This window comes from Panicum virgatum, chromosome 9N (genome assembly GCF_016808335.1).
Source record: "Panicum virgatum strain AP13 chromosome 9N, P.virgatum_v5, whole genome shotgun sequence".
NCBI lineage: Eukaryota > Viridiplantae > Streptophyta > Magnoliopsida > Poales > Poaceae > Panicum > Panicum virgatum.
The window spans coordinates 13,537,538-13,548,673 of record NC_053153.1 but is presented as its reverse complement, the minus strand read 5'-3'; the positions used below and the strand labels follow the sequence as shown (position 1 = coordinate 13,548,673).

The window sequence follows — 11,136 nt, the reverse complement described above, 5'->3', positions numbered from 1 at the left end:
TTTTCAGATTCAGGATTTTGATTGACGAAAGACTAATTGGACTCGTATACGGGATGGACTAAGATCCACATGTCAATGATGCGAAGGGGCTCACGGTGCAGTGGCAAAGGCCACTGGTCGGGGGGCTCCCGCCCAGGGTTCAAACCCAGGGTGCCGCACCTAATTAAACTTTAGGGGTTTCCCTTAAAGTATTTCTATAAAAAAATGACACAAGACGGATCAAATTAAAATTTAATGTGGAAATCTTATTTGCCTTAAAAATAGGTATATATATATATATATATATATATATATATATATATATATATATATATATATATATATATATATATATATATATATGGGTTCGATTGCTAAGATTTTTAGACAATACTTCGGTTTTACTACAAACAGGCATGCATGCCTCATTGCACGATGTTAGATTGAGGAAGCCGTTCCCTACTAACAGAAAACAAACATGAAAAACTAAAAGATCACAGGTTTCCATGATGTCGAAGTGCATGACTCTAAACTGGATCTATCTCCAGGCATTTATTCAGTGACTCATCGACAGGGGGATGCATAATAATCTCTCGGCTGATAGGAAAAGCACTAGTGCTTCATCACGACTGCTTGGCAGCAACCCGGGGTCCATGGCCATGGGAGTTCCACTGAAGCAGCATCCATACAATCGATGTCACTGCATGCGTACAAATGTCAGAGTTGTCAAAACGGGCTTGGACGAAGTTGCATCATCTATCCTACGATGTGATGTAACTTCTTTTGTTCAGTCATCAACTACATACTGATCTAATCTGTTTTGGTGTCGTTGTTGATTTCACGATAGTACTAGCACTACCTGCGACGAGGGCGAAGGTGGCGAGGTTGGCGGCGGTGAAGGTGTGGTAGACGAGGTACTCGAGGATGAAGTGGCCGTAGCCGTAGACGAAGGACATGAGGGTGGCCACGTAGATTGGCCTACAGTCGAGGTTGAAGGCGCAGAGGAAGCAGAGCGTGCTCGAGAGCAGCGTCCACACCCCGAACGTGCGCCCGTGAACGCCGGTCACTGCATGGTTGGATCGTAATTTGCATTAGGGGCCAGGCCTAAGATCTATCGCTGGTAATAGTATTAATCGCGGCCAGCCGGGCGCATCGAAGAGGAAAGTTGAGAAGAGTTGAAGGATGGGATGAGCGCACCCTGTGCGTGGGCGTAGGTGGTGGAGCCGAGCGCCGCGGCGTCGAAGAAGCCGGACCAGGTGACGGCCAGGCGGACGACGCCGACCACCATGAGCCACCACCCCAGCGCCGGCACGCCGCCGCCCATCTTCTTGCCCGCGCCTGCGGCCATGCCCCACTGATGATCTACGTCTGGATGCCCACGCGCGGCTACCGTTTAGACAAACGTACCTCCTCGACAAGAATGGGAGAGAGAGCCTAGCGATAGCGTGTGGAGAGGGAGAGAGCTCAGCTGGGCGTATACTTATATATAGTTATATACTCCTTTGGTTTTAAATTATATACTTCCTTCATTTTAAATTATAGATCATTTTGTTATTTTTAAATGCACAGATTATGTTGTGCATCTAAATATGCACTATATATACATACATAATAAAATTTATACATCTAGAAATATTAAAACAATCTATAATTTGGAACGGAAGGAGTACATAGCATCCTCAGGACCACGCGTCTTGTCTTCGTCTGATAGATGGACTACCCACAAGCTAGGGAGGGAGTGGCAGGGCTCCAAGTCGGGATGCTTTGATTCCTGTAATGGACAATGGTGCAGAGCGCCATATGGCTGTCAAAAGGAGGAGTGAGTAGAAATAGAAATCCTAAATAAAAGAAGAAGAGGGAGTAGGGGCTCGGCGGTGCGTCACGCTACGCAGAGCAGCGGTAGGCCGGGACCGCCTGGTCGAATCCCGAAGTCTCCCACGACACATTTGGGTTGACCTCGCCGGCTACAGTAATCTAGGTCAACTGATCGGTGCCAAATTGATTGATCGAGGCCGGCGGCAACTACTAATGCAAGTAGATGGTATTATATGAACCATGCTGATAACAGAGCCAAACTCTTATCTATAAGGAGTTGCGGATCTAGAAATTGATCAAGACTGATAACAGGGCCAAACTCTAATGTATAAGGAGTGGTCGATCCAGAAATTGATCAAGACTAGGGCTAAAATTTAGTGGGCAAAATTACTGCATATATGTCACATATAAAGGGTAGTTTCTAATAAATTGAGAAGATGCTTGAACTATTTAGTGCAATTAAATACAAGAACAGCATAGCAGGGAGCAGCACACGGAAATAAATAACTAGTGAATATTTGGTGCATTTTCATCTTCATATCTCCTTATCAAGGGTGTAAATTGGTGACCCTTAAATACACCTCTAACCCTTTTTATTTCAAATATTTGCACTACTTTTCTAAAATAAAATTTTATTTTCAAGAATAGTACAAATATTTGAACTAAAAAAGACTCAAGATACACTTAAGAATCATCAATTTACAGAACCACTCATCAGCATGGATTCTCGCCATTTCTAGTTTCTATGACTCTATATTAGGTATTGTTTAGGTAACTTTTCCATATGGGATTTCAGTCTTACTCCTCTTCATTGTGGAACTAAATTGCATAAGTCGATAATTTTAGTACAGAGTGGCCAGAAAATTATTCAGCATTCAACCAATTGAATAGAAACTACCAAGGAGTAAGAGTTATGGAGACTAGGTAGAATAAACCTGAGTTACTTCTACCTTAGGAGGTTGTTCCTTTAGTCCCGGGTCTAATAACCGGTACTAAGGAGTCTGCAGGGCTAAAAAATAACTGTATCAAGCTAGCCCAAACTCTACAATCCGCGGGACTCAAACCTGAGACCTCTTATCTTGTGCATAGTTTCCTTACCACCCTACGCCTACACATGTATGTGACTTTGAATGAGATTTTTTCCTTTTAAATTAACCTATGAAGAACCCTTATATCCCGATTGGCCCAACCAGGAGTAAAGACCCTTTTGGTCCGAATTGGAGCCACCAACAAAGATTAAAGGGTTATCCTTTAGTCCGGTTGGTGTTATAATCTGGGACTAAATGTTTAGAATTTAATCTAAATTGGAGCCACCAACCAGGACTAAAAGATAATTTTTAGTCCCGATTATTGGATCTAACCGGGACTAAAGCTCCCCACCGCTCACTAACTGTTGGACCCGGGATCAAGCCTTCATTGGTCCTGGAATCAACGGCGGCCGAGATTAATGTGCTGAACCAATAATCCTTTCTGTACTAGTGAGGAGAGCTGTAGAGTGTGGTTGCTTCCTACTGCACTGACATCTGCGATCAGCCGTCGGAGCCTACGACTACAAATACTACCTCCGTTTTTGTTTAACTGACAACTTTGACTTTTGAGTTTTGGTTTTGACCACTAATTTTTAATAAATATAGTTGTAACTAGCTTTGAGCTTGTGGCATCATCAAAGTACTTTTAATGAGATATCTCATATAGTTATGCTTATTTTAATTTACTGCATAATTTTAAATTATAGTTGGTTAAAATAAGTGTGTAAAAATCAAAATTATCAGTTATATAAAAATAGAGGGAGTATGTTTTTGCGAGGAATCACGGAGGGTTGCACCTACCTTCCGGACGGTGGTGGGCTGGTGGCCTGCACCGCTCGCGAGGTCGAGAGGAATAGGCTGAGTTACCACCAGGGGGTGAAGAAAGAAGCGTGAGGAATCGACGACGGCTCCGGTGGTCAGACGGGCGGCAGCCGCAGCCGGCAGATGCGGGACAGTGGTGGGCTGGTGGCAGCGGCGCCGGGATTGAAGCAGCGCGGCAGATGCGATTCAGCTGAGGGCATCGCTGCAACTTGCGATACTTAAGTTATTACCTTCCAGATCTCCGGTAGATTCAGTGTTCCAAGTGAGCCCTGTGCATTTATTTACTTCAAGTTGTTAGTATATAGTAATTAGCCTGATCCGGCATACAAAGCGCAATTCATTGATTGAACCAAAACCAGACGGTCTTCCTATTTTTGGAAATCATGGGCACCCCTTAAATACAAGTTCTTCATATGGCTTATCACGCAAAATCGCATCATCTGATCGCCTACAAAAAAGGGATGTGCGCATTCCCCATTCTGCCCCCTCTGTCGCTCTGCCTCTGAAACAGTGTTTCACCTTTTGGCGGAATGTAGATACACAAGAAGAATTTGGAACCTTATAGCGGAGTGGACAGCGCAGCCGCCAATGCGGACTCAAGAATGGCAGCCCAGTGACAGCGTGGCTCAGTGGTGGCAAAATACCGCAACGACGCCATCGGTTCCGCGTAAGGCAATGGCCACCATCACCATGCTAGTGTCGTGGGAAATTTGGAAGGAGGGGAATCGCCGAGTTTTCAGACATCACGAGACTTCGGCGCCAGGCCTCGTGTCACTTATAAAACAAGAGGCCCTAGACTGGTAGCTGCTGGGGCTAAAGATTTAGCAGCTCTATTGTCGCGAGAGTAATTTTTTTCCTTTTCACCGGCTAGCCGGCTTGTACTTTCTGCTATATCAATGAAATAGGCACAATCTCGTGTCCATTCATTCAAAAAAAAATTAGCTTGATTAGACTGTTTAGACCGTCGGTGATCGGTACAGCTAAGCTCTGGCATTATTCCTACCTTATCTTTATTCCATTTTCAATGAAACAGACACACATCTTGGAACTTTCAGAAGCCTTTGAACAAGAAGAGGCAGCTATGAGAGCTGCGCCATAAAAGTGGTGTCAGCTTGTTAGGATAATCCAACTCGTAGTGTCCATAGATAGTCTCTATGCTGTCATATCATGGAGACACTACCTTTACAAACTACACTATACAATATACGATGACTTAATGTGAATTTCTTTTAAACTTATTCTCTTTTCTCCACCTATCATATTTATTCTCCATTTATTGTGAAGATACCACCTCAGTCTTAATGCACAATTTGTAGTGTCTAGCGTATTGGTTTAAGTGTTGACACTGGATCTTGCATGAGTTTCTTCCTCTCTTCACTATCTCTTATTTATTGTGGTACCACATAAGCTAAAAGTTATATATATATATATATATATATATATATATATATATATATATATATATATATATATATTAGTATAATTAATGTTATAGAAACCATCTGCATGGAGGGCTGGGCATGCCCATAGAGCAGCTCCAATATAGAGTTTTTGAGGGTGCAAAGAAGAGAGAGAAAGAGATAGCACCAAGATGAAATGTTAGAGTGAAATTTGCATGAGGTGTTTGCTTGGAACCGGCACCCAATGCAAAAGAAAAAGTTGAATGCAAGGTTCCATCGTTAGAGAGATAAGAGGGTATCAAAGACTACTAGATGTCACTGTTCAGAAGAGAGAAGGAATAATAATCTTCATACTAACTAATGTAAATGTGGGATCAACTTTGACAGAAATCTTACTATTACTAATTGGAGGCTCCTTTGAAGTCTCCATGTGAAACCACTTAGGATCCTAGGTGGACACTCTAAAAAATAGATAAGTCATAGAATTTCTCACAAAAAATAAAAATATCTAGCCATCCATCTGACTACTCTAATCATAATAGTCATTGGATATGTTATCTTTTTTAATAAATTACTCACATCTGCTATTATAAAAATAGGCTAAAGTAACCCCTAAATATGTATCTAAATTACTCATACCATTATAAAAATCTAATGTCAATACTAAAAGTTATTTAATCCCTAAATCTAAATCTAAATTATATAATTATAATAAAATATAAAAGTATACCAATATTGTCGGTACCCTATAACAGGGATACCCACTCCTACTGCGGCAAGGCAGGACTCGCGTAGTCATCCGTAACTACGCCATAAGCGGCGGAGCAGCCGGGCCCCATGGGTCCGGCTCTTACCTCACCAGGCCAACAGCCCCGGACCCGCTCCCCGCTCTGGGACGGGTCCGGGGACGCCACGCGTCCCTGAGGAGGGGAAGCTCCGCGCTTTAACAGCCGGGGGCCCCGGACCCCATATACTATCCGGACCCCTCAGTGGGGAGGGAACAGACACCCCATCTGGGGCAGGTCCGGAGCCGCCACGTGTCCGCAGGCGCAGGAACGCGCGCGGTCGCAAGCTTCCTCGGGAAGACTCGCCCACCTACCGCGTTCAATACGGGAGACGTAAGTGCACTCTACCACAGCAGAGCCCGATGCGACTTTTGCCAGGCTGCACTGTTGATCGCGCGTTACCAAGGCATACAGTGCAGCCGCTGGTGCCGCCCACGCCACGCATGTCAGTCTGCTACGCCAGTTGGACACGACGGCTCGCCTTCGCCCATCATGACGCCTACGCGGTAGACCCAACAGTCTACACCGCAACCTACACTACCTCAACGGGCGCCTCGCCGACGGGACAGGTGAATCCACTCCTCGGTCAGAGAGTCCACAGGGCGATGAAGCGTATCCGGGGAGAGATTCTCAACCACTGTAGCACCATTAATGCCTTCTGCGCAGTATACTATACATCCGCGTTGGACCCACCTGTCGGGGTCTAAACGCCTGTGTACGCGTCCCCTTGGGCTATAAAAGGGAGACGCCCGTTAGAGAACAAAAAGGGGCCGAAGAAGTCCCGGCAGAGGCCAGTACCCAGCATGGGCAGAGGATAGATTCATTCATATGCAAGAGCAATACAACTCACAGTGGATGTAGGGTATTACGCCCTGGCGGCCCAAACCACTCTAAATCCTCGCGTGTTCTTGTGTTCTTGCTCCCTAGGTAGACCTGCCGAATAGCTTAGCGCTTCCCCGAGTACTCACCCTCTGGGATTAGGCGGGTGCACTACGCCACCCGGCTGTGGGTCTCCATAAACCACAACAAATATAAAATTCTAAATTACTATTTCTATTATTATTTGTATTAAATATACTTACGATAAGTGTCAATGTGTATTCATATGTACGATGAAAGAGATAAAAACACTAATTCATAAATAAATAGTTTAATTAAATATATATATATCAAACACATAGAGGTATGGTGCAAAATAAAATCTATTGTAACTATATATATATATATATATATATATATATTAGTATGTGTTAGAATATTTAATATATGGGAATACATGAGATAGATAATTATAGTTATTAGTTATATAATTTATTTATAAAATTAACTCTAATTAGCCCGTGTGGGAGCACAAAATGATAGGCTAGTGATACTAAAGGTTGGAGCATTTTTGCTAAGCTAGCACTCCATAGGTGGGTTCCATATCAGCACAACACAACGTGTAGCACGCTGAAGTTGCCCTTTAAGAGTAAGCAGACTCAGGTTAGCGCGGTTACCCGATTATTTATCTATTATCTTATTATTTGGCTAACAAACGGAGACTCCACATTCGCTCTCAAGATCAAGAAATTTCCACGTTAGTCGGAGAAAAATAGAAAAATAAAAATTACTCACCACTGCCGTTATGATAAAAATTAGCCTAAAATGCACCTGTGCCTAATTAAAAATCACCCACTCATGCTATTATGATAAAAATTAGCCTAAAATACCCTGTGTCTAATTAAAAATCACCCACCAATGTTATTATAAAAAATTAAATATAAAATACTAATTAGCTATGTATCTGTTACAAATATATACTATTAATAAAAACTAAAGCTAACACCAATCAACAAAATAAAACAAAAATAAATTATATATATAATATTATTAAAGCTCAACAAATCAAATTGTTATTACAGGTACATCATATTTTAATTGTTTTAACCAACAATACGACATAATTTATGATAATGAATAAGGTGATGTATGGTAAAAAAAAAGTATAATATTTAAGTAAGGATACAATGATATGTGAATTTTTTAAATTTTTCATACTAGCCGTGCAAATGTGTGGGCTTTACGCCTAGTTAGCTTAAAATAACAATATATACATCTTCGGAACTTCCTGGAGAGCACATTTCAGTCCCCCTTTGAGTCTCACGGCGAGGACATCAGATATTTAGAAGCTGTGAATACAATATATATATTTGACCCGGAGTTGTCGGAGTGCACAGAAGTCCCGCACAGTTGGGCAATTGGATGCACTTGTGCAGCAGCATAAACCCCCAACTGGGTTTCCTCTCGAAAACCAGGAACGTGCCTACTCGCGCTCGCAGAATCGCAATGGCCGGCCTCGTTCATCAGGTCACCGGCCTCTCCCCTCGGCCGCGCGCCGCCCATGGGAGCTCCGGCGCCAATGGCCAGCACCGGGTGGTAGTGCGCGCCGGCCGGGCGCGTCCCGGTAGGGCCGTCGCGGCGGCGCACGTGGCCGCCGGGCCCAGGTACTGCCGGCTCCGGGTCGCGGCTTCTTCCATCGCCGTCCCTGATACCAGCAACCAGCTTGTTGAGCAGCAACACGTTCGCCCCGGCAACACTACATCGAACCAGCTCATTAGCACCATCAGGTTCGCCTCTCGATTCCTTGCTTGGTTTCCACTTTCCAGGAGGCCGCCGCCATGTTCCCCCGCTAGCTGAAGCTGAATAACCCTCATGATTTCTGATGAACACATGTATGCAGGGAGGACAAGTTCTTCGAGATCGAGATGAAGGTCCTGGACGACGAGCTCGACGAGTACGGCGTCGTCAGCAACGCCATCTACGCCAGCTACATCCACAGAGGTGAGGCCATCTTTCATTCCTAGCTGCAGTATACTATATCCGTTTCAATTTGTTGGTCGTTTTCGTAAATCTAGATTCACAGTCTTATTATACATTTAAATGTACAGAAAAACATATAGTTAGATTTGTCAAACGATCTACAATTTGTAACGAGGAGAGTGATCTATCGAAGATTGTTATCCATTCCTAGATAGACATGTGTGGCACACAAGTATATATTGCTGCGAGTACATTATGATCCATAGCCGTCGTACCAGGTCGTGCCGTGTTACTCCAGAAGCTGGGCTTCAGCACGGACTACTGGACATCCACAGGCAACGCCATGGCTCTGTCAGAGTTGAACCTCAAGTACTTCGCACCTTTGAGGGTACACGTATATCTTCGTCGTTCATTTCGCTATGAAAGAATGCTCGGAAAATCTCACAATTTATATATCCTTCATCGTCAAAAAGAGTGGCGACAGGTTCCTTGTCAAGGTGAAGCCTGTGCAAATCAAAGGCGTGCGAATCTTCGTCGAGCACATGATCGAGACCCTACCGGATCGTAAGGTGAGATGAACCAGAAGAAATGCTAGCTGTATACGTTAGGTTAACGGTGTCATACAAATCTCACACCTTTGTTAATGTTGCCAACAGCTCGTATTGGAAGCCAGAGCGACCGTCGTTTGCCTCAACAAAGACTTTCGTCTAACTCGGGTGCTCCCAGAGTTATCTGCAAGATTAATGGAGGTCTTCTCTTGCAAGGTTGCCTAAAAGGTTAAGGGTGCAATATTGAACAGCAAAGAAGAAGAAGAGGACTGAAGATGCTGCAGACTACTTTCACGATAGATCATAGACCTTCTATGCTGCACGCCATGGTGTATGTGGCCTGGTTCGATTCAATTCGTTTTGCTACATTTTGTATCTGCAATGTACGACGTTCATATAAATGAGTCTCAATCTCAACAATGCGAACTCGAACCAGAATTTAATAATGGAACTTCTCTTCAGTTAACTCGTTGGTGTTGCTAAAACAGGACATATAAGATTCCCTTCACCTCCCTCTTTATTTCTTTTCTTGCAGAAGTAAAACATGTCGTGGTTCTTAATGGTTAAGTCAATGCTACAGTTGTATAGAGAAAGTGAGAAGGGCCTTGCTGCTTGCTGCCAAGGTACTCCGATTGCTTCTGTCATGAACAAGGAGTGAGATGGCGCCATTAGAGGATCAAGAGATTTGAATCACTATGCTCGGCTGCGCCCCTAGTGTTTGTATCTGGGCCTGGCCCGTTTAAGCGTTTGTTTGGACCCCGTTGGGCCAACACCGTGAGCTATATAATTTGGCAAAAGTCTATTTTACCTCCTCCAACTATCACCAAAGTTTGGTTTTCCTCCTACAACTATAAAACCGGGTATTTCACCTCCCTCAACTTTTCAAACCGTGCATTTTACCTCCCTCGAGCGGTTTTGAAGACTGTTTGCTACAGTAACCGTAGTTTTGTCTTTTATTTTTTTAAAAATTTTCAGTTGAATCTTTGAAAAATCATAGTAAATCACAAAAAATCATAAAATAGAAAATCCAATTTTGTTGGACTCCACACGAGTAGATATATGCAGTGAATATATTATATGGTATACTTTAGTATAATTTTTTTACTGTAACTTTAGATATATACTTTTCTGTAATTAATTTATAGCTACAGTTTTCGTCGTCCCATTATGGTGAAATTTTTATGGTGAGCTAATCATTATATAATTGAGCTGTAGTAAAAATTTTATGATTATTAGATCATGTTTGACTGATCTATAGATCATGTTACTGTAGCAAACAGTCTTCAAAACCGTTCGAGGGAGGTAAAATGCACGGTTTGAAAAGTTGAGGGAGGTGAAATATCCGGTTTTATAGTTGTAGGAGGAAAACCAAACTTTGGTGATAGTTGGAGGAGGTAAAATAGACTTTTGCCCCATATAAATGATCGGTGGCTGACACCGTGAGACGGTTATGAAGAAAGATCCTATTCGAACTCCTCGCTGAGTTCTTCTCTGTTCTTCCCTGTCCCGCTCGTCTTCCTCCTCTGTTCCTCTCGATTTCTTCCATTTCCTCCGACGAGTTCGTGACATTTGGTAATCAGAGCCTTCCCTTTTACCCCAAAACTTTTTTCCATTCGGCGAGTTCGCTTGAGCCTTCTCCTTCGCCAGCGCGTGCTGTATCCGACTCGGCGCCCTCATCGGTGCTCCGACTCTGCTCCGCCGAGTCCTTCCCGACTCCGGCGTCCACGCCCCGCCCACCGACTCACAGTCAGCGGCGGCCACCGCAAACCGCCGGTTAGCCGCTCCGGCGCCGTCGTCCACCCCTAGTTTTCGCGCCGCTTAGGTCTAGTTCGGCACGCGCTCTGGCTCCGCGGAAGCTGACCAGATTCGAGACCCAGATGTCGTCATCCATGGACGAGCTCTCCAAGCGATTCGACGGATTCGAGCTCATGATGCAGCAAACTCTGGACAAGGTGACTTC

At 43.8% G+C, this 11,136-nt stretch overlaps 2 protein-coding genes across 2 annotated transcripts; one reads left to right on the top strand and one right to left on the bottom strand.

Moving 5' to 3' along the window:
• Window positions 1-354: 354 nt before the first annotated feature.
• LOC120692812 (ergosterol biosynthetic protein 28-like) lies at window positions 355-1,425 on the bottom strand. The gene is made up of 3 exons (XM_039976207.1): window positions 1,177-1,425; window positions 839-1,045; window positions 355-679 (listed from the first exon to the last, which is right to left on the bottom strand). The coding sequence occupies exons 1-3, from the start codon at window positions 1,325-1,327 to the stop codon at window positions 603-605; spliced, it is 435 nt and encodes a 144-aa protein (XP_039832141.1). The 5' UTR covers window positions 1,328-1,425; the 3' UTR covers window positions 355-602.
• Window positions 1,426-8,154: 6,729 nt separating this feature from the next.
• On the top strand, window positions 8,155-9,619 carry LOC120688728 (acyl-acyl carrier protein thioesterase ATL4, chloroplastic-like). The gene is made up of 5 exons (XM_039971111.1): window positions 8,155-8,435; window positions 8,549-8,649; window positions 8,907-9,016; window positions 9,102-9,197; window positions 9,285-9,619. Exons 1-5 carry the CDS (start codon window positions 8,155-8,157, stop codon window positions 9,399-9,401), a joined length of 705 nt encoding a protein of 234 aa, XP_039827045.1. The 3' UTR covers window positions 9,402-9,619.
• The last annotated feature ends 1,517 nt before the right edge of the window (window positions 9,620-11,136 follow it).

What these genes read in the sequence shown, in the direction of transcription:
- LOC120692812 (XM_039976207.1), bottom strand. Translation starts at nt 1,327, where the DNA reads ATGGCCGCAGGCGCGGGCAAGAAGATGGGCGGCGGCGTGCCGGCGCTG. An exon ending in CACCTACGCCCACGCACAGG is followed by an intron (nt 1,046 to 1,176) that starts GTGCGCTCATCC and finishes CCAACCATGCAG; the next exon opens with TGACCGGCGTTCACGGGCGC. An exon ending in CACCTTCGCCCTCGTCGCAG is followed by an intron (nt 680 to 838) that starts GTAGTGCTAGTA and finishes GTACGCATGCAG; the next exon opens with TGACATCGATTGTATGGATG.
- LOC120688728 (XM_039971111.1), top strand. Translation starts at nt 8,155, where the DNA reads ATGGCCGGCCTCGTTCATCAGGTCACCGGCCTCTCCCCTCGGCCGCGC. An exon ending in AGTACTTCGCACCTTTGAGG is followed by an intron (nt 9,017 to 9,101) that starts GTACACGTATAT and finishes ATCGTCAAAAAG; the next exon opens with AGTGGCGACAGGTTCCTTGT. An exon ending in AGACCCTACCGGATCGTAAG is followed by an intron (nt 9,198 to 9,284) that starts GTGAGATGAACC and finishes TGTTGCCAACAG; the next exon opens with CTCGTATTGGAAGCCAGAGC.